The sequence below is a fragment of the Agelaius tricolor genome, unplaced genomic scaffold, assembly GCF_023055355.1.
Source record: "Agelaius tricolor isolate 1412-34295 unplaced genomic scaffold, bAgeTri1.0.p SCAF_3, whole genome shotgun sequence".
Taxonomy (NCBI): Eukaryota; Metazoa; Chordata; class Aves; order Passeriformes; family Icteridae; genus Agelaius; species Agelaius tricolor.
Genome location: NW_027269263.1, coordinates 44,696,519 through 44,723,930, shown reverse-complemented (window position 1 = coordinate 44,723,930; position 27,412 = coordinate 44,696,519). Strand labels below are relative to the sequence as shown.

The 27,412-nt window shown below is 36.4% G+C and overlaps 1 protein-coding gene across 3 annotated transcripts in view; it reads right to left on the bottom strand.

The window, feature by feature from the left end:
• Nucleotides 1-946: 946 nt before the first annotated feature.
• The window catches only part of MDFIC (MyoD family inhibitor domain containing), a 52,338-nt gene continuing 25,872 nt past the window's right edge, over nucleotides 947-27,412 (bottom strand). For all 3 annotated transcript variants that reach the window (XM_071423684.1, XM_071423685.1, XM_071423686.1), the window contains exons 4-5: nucleotides 17,014-17,289; nucleotides 947-4,474 (exon numbers count right to left, since the gene is read on the bottom strand). In XM_071423684.1, the coding sequence (XP_071279785.1) occupies nucleotides 4,227-4,474; nucleotides 17,014-17,289 (524 nt within the window). In that variant the 3' untranslated portion in view covers nucleotides 947-4,226. The remainder of the gene's footprint in view (nucleotides 4,475-17,013; nucleotides 17,290-27,412) is intronic.

Genomic DNA, 27,412 nt, shown 5'->3' with positions numbered 1-27,412 from the left:
TGGAGATACATCAATACAATTGGCACTGCCCTCCAAGAATATACACCAAATATTGCAACCATTAAGATAATGTAAAAAAAGTCCAAGTGTGGGAAGAACTCAGGAAATTTTCTCTTTTAGAATATTATAAAATCAGTGATTCATCTAAGTCAACATACAATTCTTAACATGAGAACTATGACTGAAATAGAGCCATTAATCAATCCAAAACTCCTGGATGTTCCTGATCCTTCTTCAGGAGCCATTTTTTTCTACAAATCTTATATATTATAGATACTGGCTAGACCAACTAAAATAGGTGTCAAATGATGCTATTTTTTCTATGCGTTTATAAGTTCTTTTACTAAAACAATTATTTTGGTGCACAGTCTCAATGCAAGACTTCATGATACACACTCAAACACCATTTCTGCCAGTTTTATCATCTTTTCTCTGTAATGGCCAGAGAAGCAAGTTTTTTTGACCCTCTATGGTGGTATAGATGTAGAAAAATTAGTGCAAAAGACTGCAGACATGCAGTTTCTGCAGTTTTAAAGTATTATAAGATGTTCACACTCAGCTTAAGCTGACATAAAAAAAAATAATATGAATACTAAGAGCCAATTGCACTCCTAGTTCAGCTTGTTTTTAGTAAACTGAAGACTTGCAATGGATGTATTAAAATAACTTTCATTTTGATAAAATTTAATCATTACCGTAATTTCACCTAATTAATCCAATTTCACCAAGGAATGAACTTTCCCTCTTACTGACAAACTTTTTTACTGCTGGAGGCTTCATGTTAGCACAGCTTCTAGTGCCTGAGCTGGCTCAGCTCCACCTGTAAGACAACTTGTACACCGATTCACCCTCTGTGCAAGTTACCCAAGGGTTAAAGTAGAAGAAAAAACACAAAAAGACATTAAATTATTCTTCAGAGGAGTAACAAGGCAAGACTACTAAAGAGTGATATCCAAAAGTTTCAAAATAAAGATCTTTATTTCAAAATAGTGTTTGCAAGTAGCACATCCAATTGATATAAAGTACAAACATCATGTCTTTCAAATGGGCCAGTTTGCAGAATAAACACTGTACAAGTTCACAAGTACTATTATAAAATAGACAATTAAATTCTAATGTTTTCATTTTATTTAAACTCTATTTTCACATTTGATTTCTGATTCTGTTTTTTTTTATTACACAAGGTGCTTACAAGACTGATTATAGAGTGAAAATTACAAAACAGAATTTAAGGATGTAAATATTGAAAGGAATTCCTTAAACTACATGCTAATATTCTCTGCTACAAAGATACATTTTTCAAAAGTGCTAATATCTCTATGAAAACAGCAGCAGATTACATTTAAATGTCAAACAAAATACACAATTTTTTATTTTTTTCAATTGTCTGTAATAACACTATTTTCACTTCCTTGTATTTCACAAAAAAAGTGGGAAAAGACATATCTGTGTGTGCATATCCAGGTGTGTGAGAAAAAGTATATACACATATGCATGAACAAAGTTCTCATAATTATTGCTTTTATAATTTCAATAAATCAAAAACCCACTAAGTTCCAGTAAGTAGAAACAAGGCCTTGTGCAGGACAAACTCTGAAGATAACTTTTACACAGGAAAATAACTCCCTAGATTGGTATTTTTTTTTTTTAACCACATCAATCTGTGGTAAAAGTAATTTTTAGTAAAATCTAGCATTCACTAAAAGCATGATAACAAATGTGCATTTTCCAAGCACAGAACTGGACCTGTTCCAGCAGGGCATGGATATATTGGGGCAGCACAAGAGACAAGGAGTCCTCTTCCCTGTCCCAAAAGCACAATCAGACAAGAAACAGCCCTAATTCACCTCTGTGACCAGAAGGACATGAGGAAAGACAGTTCATGGTGCTGTCTAGCCCCAGAGAACATGTTCCCACAACCACGGTGTCAACCACACACCTACAATGGACAAAGTACTGTCTAGACTTTTTCCAAGGTGCATTGAGTCCCAATGCTCACTGTGATGCCCCCAATTTCCCCAGAGGCATTATGCCTTACAAAGACAAAATGCCTCCAGGCAATGCCACTCAACCAAGGCACCTCTTCCCCCTTCCCAATGTGGTTCAGCCTTTTAGGAGTCATAATTGAGCCCCATGAGCCTGATTCTGAGCACTGGGAATTTATCAATTTAACTATATTATTCCTTATTAGCCTGCCTATTACCATAATATTTTTGTGCTCTCTAACTGGAATTTAACCAATAAAAAATTCTGACATGAATGGGAATGCACTTAGTTTATGGAATACAGATCAGAATCTAGCCCAATATACAGAAAGAAAAAAAAACATAATAAGAATAATACTTGTAGTAACTATCAAAAAAACAGATTAGGAAACCCTCTGAGGGTGAATCTGCATTGCATCAGAATACACCACAATATTGCATATGCTAAGGCAAAATGTAACACTTCCCAGCTCCCTAGCAGAGTTAAGGATTTGGCTTCAGTGATAACTTGCAGTAGTAGGCACTACTAGTCAGTGTTCACAAGAAGAAGCTTTGGTTAATATCAGACCATTTGTCGACTTAGCTTCACACTCCTGTGATCTTTAGCTTGTCACATTTGCATAAACTGAATTCACTATAGTAGAAAGAGACACTTATGGCCAATTCACTCAACACACATGCTATTGGCTATTGATGACTCCTGTAACAAGAACTGAATTTAGGACATCTACAAATCTATGCTCTACAAATGGAATACCTGGAGTGTAAACAGGAAAGTTTAAGTATGTGAGATCAAGATATGTGGGTGGTTTACAAAGAACAGTTTGTGAGCTACACACCTGGAGGATAGAAATGAGCAGATGGTAAAGAAAATGGGTGGACTGATTCCCTAAATCTGGGAATGCCACAAACCTCTTTGTGTTCGACAATTACAATTACAAAAGAGAGATATTTCTTGGAAAACCTTAATGGTGTAAACAGGGAATATACAGTTAGGTCCAACAGATCCTAACTGTATTTTTCAAATATTTTAAATACCAGTCCTTTTATTTTTAAAGCATATAATATATTTTTATATGATCTTTTTTTACACCGTTATTTAAAAATAACATTTAAAATGTATCTGAGAATAAACATTTTTCACTTGCTTTTTGCATGTAAGAATATGAAAGAATTCCTTAATAAAGTCAATTTTAATTTGTTTTTATGCCCTGTTTAAATTCTACAACCCTCTGTAGGTCTTTCCTACACCATAAAGAAATAAACAGTAAGTTATGTAACACTGGCTCCAAAGCCACAAAGAGCCATGATCAGGCCACTGGCTGGTGGCCACTGGCCACCACTTTGTGCACTGGTTTAGATTCTTGAGTTAACTTCTAATAATTTTCCTCTAATAGCCAATTTTTGAAGTATCGTTAGTCTATTAGTTGGTTACTCTGAGGATGTGTTTCATGTCTACACAGATTTCCAAAGTCTCTTTTAAGAGAAAGCATTTCAAGTAATCATAGTACTGAACTAAAATGATAAGGTGTCTATTCTGTCTTGACTGATGACAAAGAAATCCTGGTACTCTTCTAGCCCAGGGCAAAACTTTTATTTTACTTTAGATTGTCAGATAATCTCAGCAATGGAAAATACCAGGAACTTCTCTCTAATCAATGAGATATTCAAAACAAAAGACATATTGCCGACACGACCGCTATAGCAAGACTTCTGGCTTTTGAATTAAGACCAGTGCAAGACTTCTGGCTTTTGAATTAAGTTTAAAACAACAGAGCAAAGTTGCTTTCAACCCAAAGAGAGAGAAACAGAGATATCTTGATTTTCAGAATGCCTGTAAAAGCATGTTATGCATGGAGGCATTTGAGTGTTTAAACATTAAAGTAGGTAAAGGCAAATACTTAAGGTTTGCCTTGCAGTCTGTTCTCTGACCAAAACCTATCACTCGATTCAAATGGGAATTTTGCCTTCATATGGCCTGCAGTATCAGGCCTATAATTCACTTTCAATAAACTCTTCCATTTGCAAAGCCAAAAGGAAGCTGGAATGTAGCTTTAGTTTCACATACAAAACTATACAATTTGTATTAGAATACAGATTTGAGGATTGCTTTTTAAAAAAAATATTTATATAAAGGGAATTAACAGTGCAAGTGTGAAAATCTTACCTTGTCTTTCTTCAAATTTACTTAAAGAAAAGCTCTCCAGTTTTATAGAGAATAAAATAGAAAGGGATAAATTTTCACGATGGGAAGCAGATCCCACAGCATTCCATGCAGATCTCCAAGCAATCTGAAGATTCACAACAGGCGTCCATGATGCCACAGTCCATGTCACATGGGCAGTTACAGTCATCCCCCACCTCGTCCCCACAGCAACAGCAGCACGCTTCCGACGTGCAGATGCCACAGGACGCTTGTCCCAGAACAATGTTACAGAGGGTGAGAAATTCACAGAACAAGCAAGCCAGGATACAGTGAACACAGCAATCTTCATGTGCAATAGTTCAGTAGCATGTCAGGAGCAAACAAAACAATAAAAAAAAAGGCAAAGAAGAAAAGAGAAAATCATTAATATGTCATTCTAAATCCAGATACATCACAATGTCAAGTAAGCAGCTGAATGAAAATGGTTCGGAGTAGACATAATCTAGTACAAAAAAAAACATCTTCGTATCTTCATGGTCACTTCTGCAGCTCAACTCATCTCCAATTCTGTGTAAGTTTCCTGACACCACTTCACTTCATATAAGTTCCAAGTACTAAACTGCTCAGAGCTGCTTAGATCAATCTCCTTAGTCATTTATTATGTAAAATATCCATATCTATTATCTTCATCTATACATTCTTACACAAACTGATAAAAAACAATTTTAAAAACAACTAATGAGGGAAATACCTCAAATCATTTCCAGCCCTTCCCAGTTCATCTCACCTTTCTGAAACTATTTTGTTTGCTCAATACATGTGAAGAAAAATAAAGGAGTTGCCTAAACACTGTTGCTTTCTTTATTGTTTTTTGCACACGTTAAAACCAGCTTAACTGCATGTTATATGCATTTCTTACTTTCAACAATATATAAAATATTCAGTCAAAATACAGATTCTTCTCTTGCTTTAATACACAAATCTACTAAATAAGTACCATTCTTTTAATGTACTATTTGAATCTTCAAGAGCTCTTAACTATACCTGAACATCAATATCCAGCTTTTAGAAGTACTACTAAATTACACAGATAATTAAGGTGTCCCATAAACTATCTGCAAAAAGTACGGCACCCAAAGAGTAAATATATGGAATAACTTCAAACAATAATACATCCATGAGACATGACAGGAAAACAAGGATTGGAACTAAACATGTGCCAGTGAAAAGGAGACTGCGGGATTGAGGGATATACTCTATTTACATAATGTGTATAAATTCATATGTATAAACATATTTAATTTGTCAGAGGCAGTGAATAATCATTCAGAAACAAAACAAAAAATTGAAAATACAAGATGTGTTCAGGATGGAGAAATACATTTATTTCCTAGCTTCAGCTTTCATTCTTTTTACTGCCTGTAAACTTTGAACTCTTTAGCCACAGACAGGTGAAGACTGGAAAAATGTTCTGGGGGAAATATCCTGCACAACCTTACCCTATCTCTTGTCTCTTGTAGGACAGTCGAGTCCAACAAGTCCCTACAAGTATCCTCTATGAGAGTCTGTTAGGAACCACAGAATATTGAGCTATATGGACAGTTGGTCTGAGCACCTACAGACATTCCATTCTATAGAGGTTAAGTTCTCACAGTTCACAGGCTGAAGACTGCTGTCATAGGGGAAAATTTGCAATTACTTGCAACATCAATACTATTATCAGGCCTTCTAACCAAAACTATAAATGTTAAAAATTGTGCAGTAGCCATGACAGGTATGTTGATTGATTCCAAATACCTCTAACATTGCAGAAACTCTGACTGTATGATACTGCAGTGGTGACTTACACAAGCAAGCATGAATACCTTCAGCAATGCAGCAACAGAGGCTCAGACCAGCCAAATCTGTCCCAAGAAGCAAAGGAACTACTTGAACCCTTAGCCCATTCCTACTTACTACACTACTTAGATGCAAACTTAGCTTGGACATTTCTGTACTGCAATGTGGCCACAGTCACAATGTACAACAGAACCCTCATGCCCAAAACGAAAAAGATGTAAATTTCATAAAAAGCAAGAAGAGGGAAAAAGCCCCAAAACTCTAACCTTAAAATATCCCTACTAGTGTGCAGGAAGCAAAACTGAGAGGAAACCACAGGTACATTTAACATGCTTTAAAGAAAACTGTTTCTTGTATTAAAAAGCTTTTATTCCCAAAGACATAATGTCACTAAATAAATGACCTTCATAGACAACACAGAAGATATGTGAAAAAAAGCTGGAGAGTATCAGTCCACTGAAGAGGACCAAAGCCAGACTGATAGCGATTAATTAGCTGGTTGTCATGGTGATGGTGTTAAATATGCTCAGGTAGAATCTCCTTTCAGATTTTCTTTTAATATGAAGGAAAAAGATAAAGAAGCCAAGAGTTCTATCTAAGAAACCTTTATATTTGAGGAACTAAGGTTTTAGTATATCACATCTTTAAAATACAGCTTGAAGAAGCTAATACAACAAATGTCGTTCTAGAAATTTGTTTTAGTACACCACAATGAAATTTTGTGTGTATATATATTGTAAATAAGATGTCCAAAAAAAATCTTGCCTGCTTCATGCAAGGATATGTAAAATTGCAGGGAGAGGAATACACATTCACAGACATTATAACACGTTTCTAGTGATGGGCAAGGAACAGAGTTCATAGGTTATAAAACAGAGACTGTACTCAGAAAGCATTTTCTGGACCCACAAAAGAACTTTTCCCTCCTAAGCTAAAAAAATCCACCGAATCAAGACTTACAAGAAGAGGCCACATTGATTTAAATGAACACATTTCAAAGGTAAAAGCTATGAAAAATGGTCCAAGACACAGTAAAAAATTTTGGCCATTAGTATTTTTATGGAAACTCTACAGAGGGTCTTTATTTCCATCTCTTTTTCAATGACTGAAACACTAAAAGGATTTATTTACCTACTCTTTATTTTTATTTCCTTCTCCCCAGATGGCAAACCTAATATTTGATTCAAAAAATCTTTATATAACAATTTTACTTAACCTGCACAAACAGTTGAGAGAAAGCAGAGATACCCTTTAGTGCCCTCTTCATTCTTGCAATCACTCATTTGCACAATGAACATAAACTTTGATTCACATTTCAAGGACAAACCTGAAATAATCATGCTTTTATGTTCTTCATGTTATTGACTTTTAATAGCTATCCAGGTAGCAATTATTTAACACATGACAAAGCATGCTGTTACCTAGTCCTACCTAACTAGGTGAATTCAGAATCATGACTCTAAAGGGCTGTAATACAGTTGGATAAAATGGGTGGAACAATTTCTTCCATGTTTGACCCCTATTTCTTGGCTTCTGATCTACAGATGCAATTATAGGAAAAAGATACACTGTATTTTTGTAGTAATAACAAACCACCATGCCACACAAAACTCATTCTTCTCTAGTATCTACATCCCTGCAGCAACCTGTCAGTTCCACAGAAAACATTACACAGCTAAAACTGACTGCTGGTATGATCAGTGGAATACAGCCATGAAGGTGCTATACAAAGCTCACTTCAAAAGAGATGACCATAGGTTTTTCATTACCATCTTGGCGACCACTACAATATATTTCATTGCTTGCACAAGACACTCCAGTAATTTTTTCCTGCTTATAAGACCAAGGAGACTATTTAAAATTACATATTATTCTAAACCTTACAATTAACTAATAACTAAGAATAACATTCAATTAACATTAATTAGATGTTAAGATTAACATTAAGAATAAAGACTATACTTAACTTCCACTCTTTAACCTCACGCCATAAAAATCTGATTTTTTTTTTTCAGGTGACTGAGGAGTGGATCACTTTAATCAAACTAGAACTAAATATATTTTATGTATTTGTAAACTTGGTGATTTTAATGTCTGATAATGTGTTTTCTGGAAACCTTGAGTATATTCTAGTCTTTTCTAAAAAGGAAATGACACAGCAATACCACTATACGGGTGCCAGCTTAAAATTTCTTTAAGCTCTTTTTTGTTTATTTGTTTGTTTGAGAATTAGAATCTTCTTTTCCCATTAGATATAGTAACAATCAAGAGTTAGGGGCACATCTTTATTGTGGACAGAACTCCATTAGTCTTGACATTCATGATGCACTGCTGTTGATAGTAAGTTAACTCTGAAGTTTCTGAGGTTTAAGCTTTCATTAAAGTGATTTCCCTCTCTTTGGAAGTATTTAAGTTTCATCGCATCACATAGGCAAATCATTAATGAAGATAAGCTTTTTCTTAGGACTTCCACACTAAACCCACACCAGTCTCAAATTTCCATTGTTTTTCAATTCTTATAGTACTTTTTTTCTTATATTACTTTTCTTTAATTGAGAAATGCTGCACTAGAGACTGTCACTACCTAACAGTGAGGATGCGGAGTGCGAACACTGTCTAGAGGAATACTTAAAAAAAAAAATTCCAAACCACTATATCTACCTTAGTTATTTTACCAAATGCTTCTGATTTCATCAAAACACTCTATCACATTTGTTGACTAGATCCAAGCTCCCATAAGGTATGCTAAATGGCATAAATTACAACAGTCTTGATCTGTAGGCAGTGCTAGTACATTTTATTAGACCAACTCATGTCTGGGGAAGAAAGGTGAGCTTTCTGATACTCAAGCTTATCTTCAATTATTCTTTCATTTTGTCTGGAATGAAAATTAGACCTGAAGTTAAAAGGGGCATCCCATCTGACACTTTTTAAAACCAATGCAAGTGAAGGTGTTCCCTTAATCCTTTGGCACATCCCCAAAAGGCACAAATTTCTTAGGGAACTTCATCAAAACTTAAACAATGCCAAGGCAAACAGAACCCAACCAGCATGCTCAAGTTTTTGCTGCTTTATATCATACACACACACACCCAACCATGTGCTGATTTAACCATAAAGTGGATACAGTACATGTAACATCTACTTTAACTGAGGTTTAAATATTACCACAGACAAGATCCAGACAAGAAATAGGCCTAAGATCCCTTCAAACTGTTTACACACTGTTATAAAAGCCGAGAAGTCTCCATTTCTAATTCACCCCAGTTATAACAGCTACACTCATTTAAGGAAAAGAAACAATATAAAAATAAAACTATTTTAATGTTTGTCTATGTCTTTAAACACTGGCACGTGCACACCACTTTTTTCTTCTAAAACTTCTGCATACAGATATTACTATGGTATCTAATTTCTTTCAAATATTGAAATACACATTTATTTTATTTAAATTTTCCTTGTATAACTTCCTTTTCGTTTCTATGAAAAGGTGCAGCTCTACTTAAAAAACAGATTTTGAAGAGAACTATCAACCATCAAAACTGTACAGGAAATGCAGAAGATGAACTGAAAAATGCACAGAGAAATGCATGTGCAGGCTGCTATGTGCTACTTTTGTAATGTTTGACACTAGCCTGTCACAAACTGACTCAAAAAGCTTTCATACCAAGCAGGCAGGTCACATATGATTAAAGTTTTTCATGTCTACAGTGATAAATAAGCTCACTTACAGGATGGTGACCTTGGTCAGCTTCTTACCAACTATATTCACCAAGTTCAGACCACTCAAAACAAATCTCCAGGCACTCCGCTGTCTCACAGAGAGAATCAAAAAGGGCAAACCCACAATCAAAGTGACAGCTGAGGTCTTCAGCAGGGGCTTGCTGCAGAGGGCCCCTGCAGAGCCCTGAACAGAAGCCCCAGCAGGCGCTACAGGCGTCCCGCAGCCCGGCAGCGCGGGCTGGCAGCGCACAGCGCGGGATGAGCGCGCAGCCGGAGCGGCACAGCCCCAGCCAGCAACCACCCGGCACATGGCTCCTAAAGCCCTGCCGGGGCAGGGGGGGAGCAGAATTCCTGAGCAGCGGCACACGCGCTGTCACACCTCCCACCGCTCCTGCAACGGGGCTCATGGGCAGCCTCTGTGACCCACTGTCTATCTTCAGAGAAAAATCACTGCACCCAGGAAAATGTCCACAGGAAAATAAGCAAAGGTTGGAAGAACAAACTGACATGTTGTATGGAGTATGGTTACTTCTAGTGAAAGGCTGACATTTATTAAGACAGGGGAAAACATACTTAAAAAAACATACTTAGAAAGGATATTTCACCATTTAAAATAAAAACCTATTATCTCTATTGAACAAGAAAATTAAAACGTTGCCTGAACAGGCAAATCACACTAAACACATGGAAACTTTCATCAAAGCTTGTATTCTAAGCCCTCAATACAGATATAACCTCAGGAGTAATTTCAAACATACAGATATACTAAGAAATCTGCTAATTTCCAATACCTAAGACTTCCTTAGAATATGAAGCCTTCATTGCCACTGCTCACCACTGCAAATACTGAGACAAGTTAGGTCTAGCTAGACTATGTCCTTAGGTGCTAGCTAGACTATGTCCTTATAAAATAGATGCTGTTGAAAGACCCTCTTTCTGTTACAGGCCATGTTTTCCGCTCAATCCTGTTGAAAAACAGGTAAATTACCTTTCAAGACTTCTGTGCAAAAAAGTTATGTAAACCATATTTAAAACACATCACTCTTCAAAATGCATTCTTAAAAAACACACATTTGACCATATGATAATGTTATTTGCCCACTGCCTGATTGACAACTGTGTTCTGATACAACCTTGTCTAACAAAGACCCCTGTTTAGCAATTCATGCTCACACACAAATCCACTTTGAACCAATTTCTAAAACATAACAAAATTTCAGCTGAAGTAGAAAGATTGCAGGATACTAACAAGTAGCTGCCTAAATACCACTTAATGCTATGGGATGGCTTTCAGAAGTGTATGTATGTTTAAAAAAAAGCCAGGTTGAGAGATGGCCAATAGATACTTCTGCAATGTTAGGCTATTGATGCACACTTTTACTGAATTTCAGTAAATAATACCAAACAAATGACTGAACAGTATATAAAGAAAACTTAGTGCTGCTGTGGTGTCCCTCAAGAGGAAAAAAAACTCAACACAATCCTATTGCAAATCATGTGCACTAAAGGACAGTTTCCTGGAAACCATTTTTCCTATATAAAGTTATAGAAACCAAAGTAAAACACCCCTACTTCAAATAGAAGTCTGCTAGCATGCTAAGACAACTACACATTACTTTCCATGTATATGCACCTACTGGCTCTTAAGACCCTGGCTTAACACAAAGGCTATTTGTTGGATTTGCTTCATCTTCAGTTAAGCCATCAGTACCACTTGGGATATTATAATAAATTAATGTGGTCAGCAGCATGAGTTAAATAGTGTCCACCAACCCCATGCTTTGATTCAAAATCTAGAACAGATGAAGTTGCATTTACTAAAAAGAAGGGGGAGGAGGAGAGTGATGTCTCGTTCAAATGCACCCTGAAATGTTGAATTTTAAACACTGGATTTAAAAAAAAACATCCACACTTTCTTTCAGTGAAATAGTTCATCGCATCTCTAAGCTCAGCACCACAAGAAACACAGTCTATTAAGTTGAGGAAGGTTGCTTCAGGCTCTGCTTCTGGGAAAGCATGAATGGTAACTTCAATGTGGTGGCAATTCTGCACTGGCTGTCCTTCCCCAGAGTCTCACCCCCATGCTGCAGGCTTTCCTTATCTAGCTCACTTCTGCATCTAGCCTTATTACACTTCCTAAAGATCTCTCCTGAAAGAAACCCATTGCAAAGAAGATGCCTTCTACTGCCTTTCTGATTTAGAGAGCCTGGGAAGGAAAGAACAAAGAAGATCTCACTGTCCGTACAGGAGGCAGGCTCATGATCTGTTCAGCATAGTTTAACAATCTACTGTTTCCAAATGAATACAGCAATTGTGTATGCTCAAAGCCTTTTGAGTGAAGTACCACATTAAACTCAAATTATCGAGGCATTGGAGTTGTGGGAATTTCTCTGCCAAACACAGTTAACTTCTGAGGTCACAACAACTTGACCAGAAGTGAGAGCTTCATACCAAAAAGAAATAAAAATCTGTATTCTCTCTCTCCATCCTTAACTTTTCATAAATTATTGCTCTGATTCAAAAAATGTATAACATCAAGCTTCATAAGGACTTGGTAGGAAAACTTGGTTTGGTTTTAAGAAAATAATAAGCACCTACCTTGGCCCCTCACTCCCTTAATTAGATTCTTCTTCCATCCTTCCCCTGCCCAACTTTCCTTTCCTCCTCCAACTGCATGTCATTATTACTTCCCTTCCACCACTCTGATACACATATGTGTGTATTCAGTTACTCATCTGTCTTCATTTCCTGACATCTAGATCTACTGTTCTGCTGCCTCATTGCTGTCTCCTTTAGACCTCCTCACTTCTGTAAGCCTCTCTGGAAAGGTCTGCATCTGGATCCGCATCAGGGCTCTGGATACTCTGCATCTGAACACAGCAACTAGACTGTCTTCCTTTTTACTCATTTACAATAGCTTTTTTATGTTTCCAAGGTGTTTTTCTCCACTGCTTATAACAAATGGGTGCAAAATAGTTACAATTCTCTTTGCTAGTGGCCTACCACCCAGAATTTTGGAAGTACTGTGACACCTCTGGCATCAATAATTCAAAATATTATTAAAATTTCTTTGAGCTAAAAATTTTTTTATTCCCAATATTCACTGAAACCTATCCAGTCCCTTTGAAAAATCTTTAAAACTGAAACAGTGTTTAAAAACTGCTTTTTAGGAGTGACACTCCAACTATTTCATAATTCCTTTGGTTTTTTGTAGTGTAAGTTATGGAGCTGAGTAAGATTTCTTCAGGGACAATATGGATTAATAATAGATGTGGAGGAAAAGCAGAACTGGTGACTGCACTCACAACCTCCTAAGTCTCACTGGATGTGAAAGTGTTTCTAACCAGCACATTCTGGAATGCTGACATGGTCACATATACTACAGACTCACTTAAAAAGTAGTTTTTAAAGCTTTTATACCACTGCTATGAAAATATCTGTTACAATTTAAGCATTCCCTACACAAATTCAGCTCCAAAAGCTCACAAGATATGACCCACAGCACAAGTGGAGTTTTCAGCTGGAACAATTAATAAAAGAGTTCTTAACTGTGGTGGGTGAATTTTTGAGGGGTGGCAGACTGGGAGGTTTCATAGCTTGTGTTAGGACTGCCTAGTACTTTGGAGACCAACAGGAGCAGCACCAACCTTCACAGGCAGATGTGCTAGCCAGGGTAAAGTAATACTGAACTTCATTTAGCTTTTTAGTATATATACTGAAGTCTGCAGTATGAAGCAGCATGCTACATTTCAAATAAGCACGAGCCCAAATATGCTCTTGTGCAGGATGGGGGGCATCCTGCCCATCAGGTTTCTTGATTCTATCCTGCTTGAAGCCCTTCCAGGCTTTCTGTTCTGTCAACAGATACAATATTCTAGGACAAAGTACTAGATCAGGACAAACTTTGCATTACAACCAAGTATGGTGCTCCAGAAATATTCACATCTTGTCTTTTAAGAAGAATCAAGAAGAATGCAGCTTTTGGGAAGGATAAAAATGAAAAATATTTTGTCTTTCCTATAGCTTAAACTCAGTTTGACAGACAAAATTTTTGCTTGTCTTCCTTCTGAGGACATAATGGATTCCTTTTCTCTGGCCACCTTCCTTCACTTAATTTCATTAGTCTCCTGACTGACAACAGATCAAAACACTCAAGGAGGAAGACAAGGCAGCTGAAGTAAAAATACAGGGTGTGTATTTTCAGGTTTAAAAAACCAAACAAGGTTAGCAGTTAAAGAATAAAATCCAAGGTACTACATAAGGAATAGCAAAATCAAAGTGAATTGAAACATCTGAAAGTGTACAAGTTTACCTTACTTCTTTCTACTAAAATTTTCTGGATGCTACAGTAAACTAGGCAGGTGAGTTAATTTAGGTGATTTATTACTCAAAGTACAAAAGAAATATACTCTGTCTCTTTCTCCAGAAGACCATTTTAAAAACTGCCTAGAAGTTATATTATTACACTATACATATATGTGCCTGAATACAAACACACACCTTCAAGTAAATTCAAACCCAGCAACTCTTCAGCAGTAACCAGTGGCATATGAGGTTAGCATGGTACAAGTTAAAGCAAAGCCAAGTAGTTCAGCAATGTCACAAATAATTTTCAATAGCTTTGTATCTTTTCCATCTTCCTGGAAGCTCTGACAATAGCCTCTACAGAAATTCAGTGAATCAGAAGAGGCAACTTCTCAGAAAAATGCCTCTTTGCCCAAAAATTATACAAAGAAGCTGCAAAAGTTAGGTTCAAATTAAACTGTGTATACCATTTTGAAAGAATGTCTATGCAATCCTCAGTCACTGAAATTAATAATATACTCTTCTGGCGTAGTATAATTAGATTTATTTATCAAGCATATCCATATATAGATATACATATATTCCTGATTTAAATACAATTACAGTCCTTTAAACAAGTAACTGGGCTAATTATATCAGGTTTTTGTAATCCAGTCTTCCAGAAGTAGTCATAAGGGGTTAACATGACATGTAGTCATGTTATAACACAATTATTTTTAGCTATCAATAAATCATTTTTCCTTTAAATAGTGAACTCTTCTTTGTGTTAATTTAAATATTTCAATTGACTGTTGCCAGACTTTCTGATTGTGCATCTTCTAAAAAACTGGGATGATAGAATAAATGAAGTATATATTAATACTTCCTGAGAGGTAACAGCTTGATAAGAATACTACTTATAATTTATCGTTCTGTCATGTAGCCCCATAGGGTACCTTACTGAAAAACTGAAGAAGCTGTCAGAAAGCCTGTATATGTGTGCATGCAGATGTGTTTACACAAATATAAAACATGCCTGTCAGAGAACTGTAAAGCAAAATAAATTTCAAAACCAGAAAATCACTTTTAAAAAAAATATTCCCTTATGGGCATATTCCAATACACCAGACATTAATCATTGCACAATAAAACCTGGGCTTTGCTCAGACTGAGTAACAGAAAAGTTAGAGCTGCAGACATTTGCAGAATGGGACAAGCTACTCAGAGCATATATCCAAGTTCTTACATTCAAAAGGACATTTCAATGCCAGATGTACAGTGTTGACTTTATTTAACCTTAGCTTTTAGGTGACCTGTGAAATTGCGTGTGACAATAAGGACTATCCTCTATTTCTCTGCTTTGAAAGAATGCAAGTTATACAATGTGACAACACTATTTAATGATCTATATTCTAATGAGAGATGCCTTTAAGGATAACAAAATTTCTACTGCATATAAAAATATTGTATGACGGCAACTAACACAATTGTGTTGGACATTAAAATCAGACATTAGAATTTAGAGCTAAACCTAAGAAAATAATAATTTTCTCCTCAATCACTTTTTAATTTGATGTAATTATATTCAGTTATTAAACGGGAAAAAAACCCCAACAACTGTTTTTGTTACAGGATAATTTTAGAAGAATAAAGGAAATGTTTGCCATAATTAATTGTATAGGGGAATGAACAGGATAGGCACTGCCTCTGAAACAACAGTTTGTTTTTTTTTCTTTGGAGATTGGATTTCTTAAATTCAGAGGCCTGCACTTTGTTTCAGTCACATGAACAGATGAATGATAGATAGACTGTATCTATCTAGGATTCTTAAGATACAGTCTTTTCAAAATGCACTAAGGAGAATGATATAAGGATATTTCACATAACAGAAAAGGGAACACAGGAAGTATGAAGTTGTGATTTTGGAAAGAAATGTTAGAGGACTAAAAGTGCAACAGAAAAGTAACAGTAGATTCTTGAAAACAGACATGAAAATAAACACAGCCAGGGGGACCAGCCCATGGAAGGGTCTGACTGAAGCTGTTGTTGATATTACTACACAGATTCACTAAGTTTGACTAAAGTAGTTGAAGCCAAAAGGAGTCACTCCACTGATATCAGGCTTCATTCAGGGCACTACATGTGGTCCTTCTGATCCCTCATCCTTTCATCTAGGCTGAGAATCTTCCCCATTTCACTGAACACTACCATCTCCTGTTTCTCTAGGAGTCTGTGTCTGTCCCCTCCCTCCAGAGGTGTTTTTTCTTAACCAGTAACATCTGTGCCTGCCTCAAACCCATAAAATTTCTAGTGTCTCTACACTGCTCTCATTAAGGGCCATAGCAAAGTCCATTGAGTATATTAGTACTAATGGGAAGGTAGTGGATTGAGAAGCTCAGGAACTCTGGAACCTTAAGTGTAAATTCAAGAAGTGAGAGCACAGAGACACAGCTAAAACACGGGAGAAATTATTTACTTTTGCTTATTTAAGTTATGCAGGAGTATGAAGCTTTTTCATGTGCATTATCTACATCCTAAATATAACATAAGGCACACTGAACACTGAAGCACAGGTCACTGTTTTATTATCTAGTGTTTAGACCTCACAGCTAGTCAGGATATCAGCTAACAGAACATTTCAAAAGCAAAGTCTACCCTCCCGGAGCCTGCCATTACTGGATTTAAATATTTACTATGACTCAAATTAGTAGTACTTTAATGGGTTTTTTTCTGATGTAAGTGTGACAATGTTGACAGGAATTTCTATCAGTTCAGGATACTAAGTACAGAGACTAAAACATTATCAGATCATGTTGACCAAATGTCGAAAGCAAGAACTCTCCCATTCCTTCCCTTTCCTTCAAATACTTAATATTTTCCTTTGGGAAAGAAGCATGTCTTTTATCTTAATAAGTTCTGTTTGCTTCTGGAGTATGAGTCACACTCTTCAATTATTTTCAGTTGATTGTATAAATTTTACTGAGGTTTGGTTAGTCTTTATTCAGTTTGGTTTTTTTAGTAAGAATATCAGCTTACCTTCTGGTGAGGTACCTGGCTTTTGAGAAAACACAGAGCTTATTTTACTCTTCTTGCTGCTGTTGCTGTTGACAGACAAGGTGGATTGAATTTTTCTGTGCATTTTTTCTGAAACAGGAGACGAAAGCTTTCTGTTGTCTGCAGGCATATGCTTGACCCCATTGTGAATTCCACTTCCATTACTCAGACCCACATGGCCATTTTGGATTTTGCCATTTTCTTCCTCACTCCTTTCCAGTGCTGAAGCATTTGGCTGAGGCAAACGTTGAGGTTGTGCTTAAAGAACAAGAAAGAAAGGGTTAATTTAAATTGCAAATTGATAACTGACCACTTTAGGCTAGACTGGGAATGCAACTTTCCTTGCTGTTATTGATCTAAAAACAGACTGACAAGTTAACATTCCCCATCAAGACAATAAATCAAAAAATATCTCTAGATTAAAAATAATTATTAGGTATTCAAAAAGCATGTCACGTCTGTGTGAGACCTAGATTGTCCATTTGACAATGCAAGGAAAGGCTTGCAAAGCTCTATGAACTACACAGAGAGAATAATGCAAGCAACTTGAAGAAAAGGAAAAAGTCAAGATTGGGAAGGAATGTAGCAAAACTGAGATAAATTTGTATTGATGTAATCAAATTAATAACGTGTGAAATACACCCAAATGAGAGAAAAAGGGTAGGCGTAAACATACAGACCACAGTAATGGGCTAAGATGCAGGCTGCCAGCCTTCAGAAAATAACCTGAGTGACGTGGTAGGGGTCCCCTGACACTCAGCCACCCAGTATATTGTAGAAGAACAGGAATATCCAGGTAACTAACAAGTTTGAGCTTCAATTCATAGAGCTCATGGATTACAGAGAAGTACAAAACCAACCAAGATCTGGTTCTGTGGAAGAGGTAACCAGAAAGACAGAAAGAACATGCATTCAAACACCACAGAGCTGTGGCAAGCCAGAGTCCCCCCCGCCTCTGCATTTTTCAACTCAGAATCACAAGTTAAGAAATGTCTGTAATGGGCCAGTTCGGAATTTAATGAAAACATTTAAATGGTCAAAGGAATAAAAAGAAAAACCCTGTCAAGGCAAGAATCTGCAGTGACCTGGCTAAGTCTCCAAGAGTACATGCTATAAACTCATCCTAGTGAGTAAGTATGAAACTTGGCCATTTTGTGTTGAGCTAGTGTATCAAAAAAGAGAATATTTGTAACATGGAAAAGGGATTTTCCTATGTATTCTTTAGTCTGTAACTAAAGAAAATATGCACAACTTTTTAATGTAAAGTTTTGTAATAAAGAAAAGTGGTTTCAATGTAACAACTCTTATTTAGAAAAAATAATGCAGATTTCATGGGGGAAAACTAATTAAACTATAAACATAGTAACACAACAAGATTTCACAATCAAAAAGCATCAGCCCAATCATCTCTCCTAATCAAAACACTGCTGCACCATGCTTGGAAATGAAGAGGTTTCCAGACAGTCCAATCTTCACCTATTTAAAAATGTTATGTCAAAGAAGAAGTCCAGATTCTATTAGATACCCAATGGACGAGGAATTAGTGCCAGCAGTAAGGAAAAAAGTGTTGCAGTTCATTCTCTTTTCAGATGATTCATATCCATTTTCTGATGATTTCACAGTATCAAGGTAAAAATATACACAGATAATTATAAGCAGCTTGTTCCAAAAGAAGCTACTCTACTGATCACTTCAGGTACAAGTTAACAGATTTTCCAATACTACTGGGGCAAACAGACCAAGATGGTCTCTAAAAGGACTCAGTTCTAAATTTGCCTAAACAAACCCACAATGCTTTCCTTTTATCCAGAACACTAACACCGCTCTCATATTGCTTTCTCCATGATCATAAACTTTTCCAGATTAAACTTCACACAAATCTTAAACTTTATGTTCTGGTCACGCTCACAGGTAACAAAGGATTCTTTTTCATAATAGCTTAAATATGAACTGGTTCATGCTTTTCTTGCCACTTGATATTTCAGACACTGCCACTAATGTTTTCAGAAGATAGCCTTGACTGCCCACATTTATCTAGGTCAGAGTAACCCTGCTTGAACCTACTTGACCAAAGTGATAATTTTCTGTTGCAGGAAAGAAAGAGAGGGCTGGGGGAAACAGACATGTTTTAGACTCCCCAAAGATATTACAGGGAATACAAAGATCAAAGATCATTCCTTTCCATTACCAGTAGTAACTGCTCAGAAACCTCCAAGCCAACAAAACAGGAGCACACTATCTGAGACCTGAAGTAACTGGTACCCAAAGGCTTTTTTATTGACAACTCTGAAACTGCTCCTCCTTCAATTTTGCATTAGTGTTTGTAAAATCTATGAACAGAAGCATAAGAAAGGCACTTTCTTCACTTTGGAATTCAATTTGTGCTATTTATGCCTTGAGAGGCTACCTAGAACAGAGGCTAGACAGTGTTAAAGGAATAAAGTAGGTGTTTATTAAAAGGCCTTCAAAGGACACACTTTGGGCAGTACCAGAGCCTGGCCGAGACTCCACCCAAGATGGACCATGGGTCACACCTTTTCACACTTTTATAAATTCTGTTCCATTTACATATTGGGGTTAATTGTCCAATTACAGCTTCAGGTTATGCAGTTCCATCCTCCCAGATTGGTCCTCAGTTCCCTGTTGTTTATACTTTTTGGGCCTGAAGCTGCAATGGTGTCCTTGGTTCTCAGGCTGGAAAAGGATTGTTTTGCCTCACTAAACTGTGAAGAGAACTTGCTAAACACTTTATATGAGGTTCACAGTTATACACTAATGCAGTACAGAATCTGGAAAATATGAAAGCTAAAACTTAAGGCATCACTATATATTTGGTTAACATTTCCAAACTCTCATAAATGTCCCAAACCAAATTTTTATGGAGTTTTCTCCTATTTGAATAAATATTATTAAAAGTATACTACCAGGAACCCTTTGTGTAGATTCTCTTTCCATGTATGTGCAAAATAGTCATAAATCTTTGCCAATATCAGAAATGAAAATTTACTCTCTAAAACTCAGTGTTTATGTCTACAGCACCCCATAGTTTTATCTTCATTATCCCACTTAAATGTAAATTTTGTAATTAAGGAACAGTGTTTTTCACACTGTCGTGTAATGTTTCCTCACCTTGCATTGCCTATGATTCTACTGTGGAGTGCAGTTGTACCAATGAACTAGAATTGCTGGGGAGCAGTTAACCTCCCTCAATAAACACAAGCAATAGACTTTTCTAAAAATTCTCTATGTCTGAATGTCAGTTTATAAAACTGACATCTATGACCTTTTGCTAAGCCAGTTAAATTGGTGGTGGCAGCTTACAAATTGTTTGTATATTTTAGGGGCTTTGCTACAATACAGTGACTTGACAAAATATCCAAAATTCATTCTTTAAAATTAGGTGTGTTTCTGTCAAACTGTGGATAAATGGAAAGTCTTGGAAATCTGAACAGTTACAGGTTTTTGATTTTATTATTATTTTTACTAATGGTTTAGGGACTTTTCTATATTTTTTTAATTATTTTAATTTTTTATTAAGTAATCCTGCTCCCAAAGTACTCTTACTTGCATCTTTTAGCATTAACATACAACTTTTTAGCTGACTGGCTTTACAGTATTCACTTGTGATACGCAGGTCAAATCAAAATGGAATAAAACCCCAAATGGATTAGTTATCTCAATTTAAATTTATTTTAACTTTATTGATAATTTTGCACTAGGGAGACTTGAATCTTATGGTTAAAACACACTTGAAACCAATTAGGAACCATATGACCGCATTCTAGCATAAAGAACAAAAGCAATTGACAGTTCCGAGATTAAACCACAACTACTCAGTTTAGTACAGAAATATTTTTACCTTATTTTTTAAAGGTTGTGTATGTCTTAAAAAAAAAAAAAAAAAAAAAAAAGGTGTAATATGGAGAACGACACAATGCTTCTTAAAACACAGTGATACCCAGGGACTCTCACTCTCTCTTTAATGATCCACTGCTCTCATTCAGCTGTCTTTCTTTTTTCAAATCTTTACATATGTGACAGCTCTCAAAAGTAGACCATAGACCATCTGGCATTTTCCGAGGTGTAACTTGTGCAAATTCAGCTCTACTGGGAACACAATGCTATCTTCTGCCTGCGTTATAAAAGATACAATAGAATGTAGAACTTATGAGTTGTTTTGAATTATTCATTTTTTGCCTGTATATTCAAGAAATTTTACAAACTCTGCATTTTGTACTACATAATCACATGCGTTAAAGGTACAAAGAAACTTTTTGACACCTCTTTTCTACAGAAAGATGGCATTTTGTTTGATATGTGAACATTCAGCGCCTGTTATATCATTCTAAACAGGCCGTGTGCTGCTACAAAAGATCCCATTTTACACTCTATGTATGAGCAAAAATGTTATTCTTGATATTCACTAACTAATGCAACACACATCAAAATTTCAAATGTGTGTTGGATGAACATTCAGCATCATCAAATCAGGATGGTACTGGTCACTTACTATATGTTAAAGATTTAAGAAAAAAATCATTCCTCAGACAACGCAGAAAAATTGTCGTTTCAAACATCTACAATGAGTAGTTTCAAAATGTCCTAAGAAATACCATGCTTTTCAGGTTAATATGTTTTTAATCTTTAGCAAAACCAGTAGATTTAAGTCAATATTTTATAAAGTGCTAACACTAGTGGATTTTCAATAAGAATGATAAATATTAGATTAATGATTCAATAGACTGAATCTTTTTTGATAGAAAACTAGCAGATAATACAGGTAGTAATAACTGCACATGAATCTGCTGCCTTGGAAAAGCAATAAAAAGGCCATATATTGCTATAGCATATAATCTATTAGCGTGTTTCACACTTCTTTTCGTTGGTTTCCTTGCAAAGTGGGCCTTAATACAGTGACTTCTGCTGTTATTTAACTGACTTTGCACAATAATTTAATTGTAAGGTTATTATCTGGTGAATTCAAGTAGTAAACATTTATAATGGTTTTTGATGGTTTTGAAGTAACTATGCACATTCTCCTTCAGACTGTAAAACTCTTAGCACACTTTAAATGAATATTCACATAGATATGCACCCTGACTGCACACTGATTTACACCTTGCAAAGTCCCAGCTGTTCTTAAAAGAAAAATTCTGATGCATGCATTTAACAGGAAAATGTATGTCAACATAGGGAAACTCTCAACCAAAAGAGGACCAAAAGAAGACAGTCTAAGCTATCATTAGGGATTTTATACAAAACACAAAAACAAACATACACTGAATGCAGACTCCTCTGAGTCAAAGTGAATCAAAACAAAACATCAGGCGGGAGAGAAGAACTGAGACAGTTAATTAGTAGCCTAATCACATCAAAAGCAATTCCAAAGCAGCTGATACAGACACCCGTGGAGTTTTGCTAGTCTGGCCAATGAAGGTGATGGAAAAAAAACTTTCCAGTTTACAGCCTGAGTTATCTGAATACACACCCAGAGAGGGAAGAACAATTTTTTTCCTTCTGTATGACACAATAGTTTATGATGACAAATCAGGCCACAGTAACAGTATTTTTGCAGGTGGATGTGGGAAGAATAAAATGCACAACTCCTGGTTGTAAAAACTGTAATTGTATTTTCAAACATTGAGAAAATACATCATATTGTTTCACTGTATTCTTAACCCTTCTCTCTTCCCCAAAAGGTTGCAACTACAATAAGAAGATGAGTTTTTTTGGAAATACAGAGGTCCTGGTCGGTTCCACTAACACTGAAAGTTAAGATCTACACATTAATTTGAGCTGGAGGAACTGTTTGATCTCAGTGGACACTGCTCCTACTCCCTCTGCATGGATCACATGGAACAGGCCATATGTAAGGGAGGTAAGAATCAGGCCTCTGGTTTTTATCAGTGCTTCTTTGTAACACTGATTTAAGCATAAGGGGGAAAATAAAGCAGATGACAGTCAAGAATTGCACAGTAAAACCAGGGGCTGACTGAATTCTAGAGTAAAATTAAGGTGATTCTAAATTACTTCTGAAGAAAACATAAATTCTTTAGATATAAAAGGCAACATTTCCCACAGACTAGCAAAAAAATCTTAACTTTTCAAGAAAATTATATATTGTATGTGTTATAGGCTCAATAAGAATAAAATTTTACTGAAACTGGGAGAACTCAAGTATCTCAATCCTTCTCCATCCCCACTTTCTAACTAAATCCTGACTAGTCTCTAATATGATCTTCAAACTACATCAATAGTTTTCTCTGTCTAGCTATCCAGAATATTAACATTCAGATTACAAGAAGTACCTCTGAGTCAACCTGTGAAGTGGCTTTTGTCAGCAATTATTTTTGAATATTTTCTGGGACATAAATAGCATATACTGCAGCTACCATATCACAGAAGGCATACATTAACTAAATAACAAGGTACCATCAAGGCACCATCTATCTTTTAAAATCATTTTTTTACACTGAATTTTTTATACCATGCTGACTTTACAAGGAAAACAAAGTATCAACTAACAGCATCAACCACCTTTTTAGAATTCCTTCTTGTAAGACGTGAGGACATCTTCAAAATGAATACAATATATTATTATGAAACAGGATGTCCTTTGTAATGAAAATACTGTAGTAAAATTGCTGGTACGAGTTTTACAGGACCCACACTGAGAGCACTTTGTTAGAATACATCTGAGAGCACATCCAGGGAACACCTGGTATAACAGAAACAAGGCTGGCAGGGGACAAAGGGAAAAGACATTTTATCCTGTCAGCTTTCACTTGGTGAAGGGTGGACAAGAATGGCAAACGTGTGCATGTGTGTCCATGGGTTGAGAAGCAACACAAGTGCACAAGACAGTGGCCAAAGTACTCTTATATCTGTGCAAAGACACCTGCAGTGCCTTCCTCTGGAAGCACTGCAGGACTTTACACACTGTTTGAAGGCTTGCAGGAATTGTATAAAGATGTCTTTGACATACCCAGAGAGATGCGGTTAGCACAGGGAAGCATAAAAAGGGCTCGTAGCCAGGGTTTACAAAGTTGATAAGCATTCCAACTGGCAATATGGTGTGACTTTCTCTATTTACAAATCCTACGTCCTTCCTGATGTGATTCTGCAAAATGAACAAATGCCCACTGATTTTCTTTAATGACTGCAACAGCAAATTTTAAATATTTGCTAAAAGGAGTAAAACCCCTAACGCTTTTAGTTACCTATCTTGTAACAATTATCTCAGAATCAAAATACCCTTTGGCTTCTAATTACCATTAGATTGTCAGTAAATTTTTCTTCTTTATCAAACACATCTTGCCATCATAAGCAATGTTTTTCCTGAGACTGCAAATATTGTCACCTATGATAAACTTTGCAGATGATCTGGGAATTTTTGGTAGATCGCAATATAATTAGAAATAAAGAGAATTCACACAATGCACTGATTGTTAAACTACATCTACATAAAGCTGAATACAGTTCTTACTGTAGCATAGTTTGTCATTTCTTGAGAACAAACAACAGGAACTCACCACAAAATACCAAGAGCCAAACACAAACCAGGGCATTATAGGCAACAGACACCCATACACCTGGGGAACAAATCCCTACATAATGTTTCATTCAAGAGTGGAAAATTTTACCACAAACTTTCCACTTGCAACATTTCTGTATCCATTTTTCTTCTCAAGCATTCTGCTAGAACTGGAAAAGAATTGTACTGTATTTGCTCTTATGTTTCATAGCATTACAAATATGTACTGCAGTGGTAACAGTTGCACAGACATGTGGAATAGCAGGTTTACTCCTGGTCACCAATCCAACACTCCTAGGGCATATTTATGGAATTTAATAGATTCATTAGTTACTACTGCAGCTAGTTTCTTGTTTGGTTGTTTGCTGTTGCAGCCAGTTTGTGGGTTGGTTTGGGTTTTTTTTAATTTAAGATTTTTTTCTTATTTAAGGTGAGATCTTTAGTTATTTCATCCTGTGTTTTCTACAGAGGTAATTTATTAAGAGGTATCTTCATCTACTTGTTTTGTTGTTTGTTTTTTTTTTGTTTGATTGGTTGTTGTTACATTTTCCTTCATAAAACAGTGGCTTGTAAAACACTGGATCTCAGAAGTGAATAATCAGTGCATTAAGAATCAGAGAATTAGCTTTTTGGTAATTCTTAATGTAATAAAATAGATCTATTTCTTCAACACAAATAATCTGCAATTTCCTAAATGTGAAGACGGGCCCTGAAATGATAAAGGGCACTAGGAGTGCAATACAATCCATCTCACTGAGGAACAGAATGCTTTATTTCTGGAGCTCCAATTTTAAAAGAAAGTTTATCAACCACTAAAGGTAATCCAAGCTGGTGGCGTGCCATTGCAGCAGTTATGCTATTTGTATCTGCAACATACAGTAGTACCACTGCATGAAGACACACTGATGTCCCATGGAATTTGACACATTAAGTCTCAAATATTTGAAATAGTTTTGATGCCCCTCACCATTGTGTTACTTGCTCCCAAATAAAGTAAAAAACATCAAAGAGAAGCTACAAACAACAGGATATCGCTTGCTGGGTTTTGCCTCATAAGCAGCACAGCAGGATGCACCAGACAGGAGAGATAACCTCAGTGTCATTAACAGCCGTAACCTGAGCAAGTGCACAAACAGGTCCTCTTGCCTCCAGCACCTCCTGCTCCCTTCCTCAAAACCCCTGCAACCACTGACAAACTAGACTCTGTTTTACCACAGGAAAAAATGTGGGATGGTGAGGCAACAGTTTCTCACACAAGCCCATACAGCATTCACCTCTGAGTATGAAGATATTCTGAAGTCAGGTTTATTTTCCACTGACCGTATATATCAAGTGTCCACATGTCAAGATTACAGTGGTCAGCTAAACTCATACAAAAAAAAATACATATAAACTGGCTGTACTTGGTTTTAAAAAGAACCCAAAAGGAAATGCTTGGAATGGGCAATTCCCCTAAATGTTCACTGCTCCCTTGACTTCTAGTCCTCAACTCACGTAAGTGACAGAATTTCAGAAGATTCTAGAAAGTGTTCCACCTCAGGTGCAATCACCTGCTCTCAGTGTACCATCCTTTGTAATCTCTATAATTTTAATACCCAATGCTACTATTAACAAAACTAATTGCAGAAATCAAAAACAGGAATGAAAACATAGTAACAGCAATAGAGAGGATAATATGAAAAGATGGCAGGAAAACACAGAACATGAGTACAAATACAGTAATATATAAATTGATAACTGAGTTTTTGATTCCATTGCTCCATTTATTTTCTCTCTGCTATTCTTTCTTGCAACATATAGCTGATGCTAAGTTTGGCATTGGCTGATACAAAGTACCAGAAAACCAAAGAAAGAAAGAAAAAAAGCACAGCTGCAAGAAAAATGTAACAAGGGAAGCAAATGGATGATAATGCCAAATAACAGCCAAAACTTGGGATTTTACATTATTAAAACAATAGTAGAGCAAAAACATCAAAAGAAAAAAGAGCCTATAGGAACCACCCAGAAGAAAAGAACACTGGAAGGGAAGGAGACAAAGAGAAATAATACATAGTGAGCTGAGCCACTTTACTTCTGTGAGGGCAGAGAAGAGTATGGAAGAAGAAACAAAAAAAATTCACAAGTAAAATCCCAGCAAATCTGAAGTATTTGCTACAGATTTTACAAGTAAGAAAAGAACTAAATGATAACTCATTCGTTGATAAGCAGTGAAATATAACAAAGATAAACATTTCATACTTATACAGAGATTAAGTGCTGAAGCAATAGTTCCCCTTCTGCTCAAGGTCAGAGAGGATCCTGGAGCCCAGGCCAGAAATCAGCCACACTCAGCACTAGCAGCACAATGGAAAATGGAAATTCTGTGTCAGAAAGCAGGGTGAGGACTTGAGGTCCACAACAATAACTCTTCATGACCCATCTTTTCATAACTGCAGACTTCATAGTTAACAGAGTGATTGCCAGTAGGAGAAAAAAGATGTGGAAAAATGGCTGAGAGAGCAGCAAATGTCCATCTATTTCCTGATCCTGAAAAAGCAAAGTGTGGAGAAAGAGAAGCAGCATCTATCTGCACAGACAACACACTGAGAAGCTTTAGTCTCCTTTATAGATGTTCTTCAGCTGCAAGAATTCCTTTATGGCAAGCAGGGTCCAGCAGATGGATACAGGATACCCCTCACCAAACCACCAGGTTTCTAAGTCCATGGGCTGGATGAATGGGGCTTCCCCATCCCAAAGCACTCCAGGGACCCCAGGTCACCAAAGGATTTTGAATCACACACAAAATCCAGGCAGAGCTCCTGTGACCAATGCTGTCTCAAGGGCTGCTGTATGCCGCTAATGCACCAG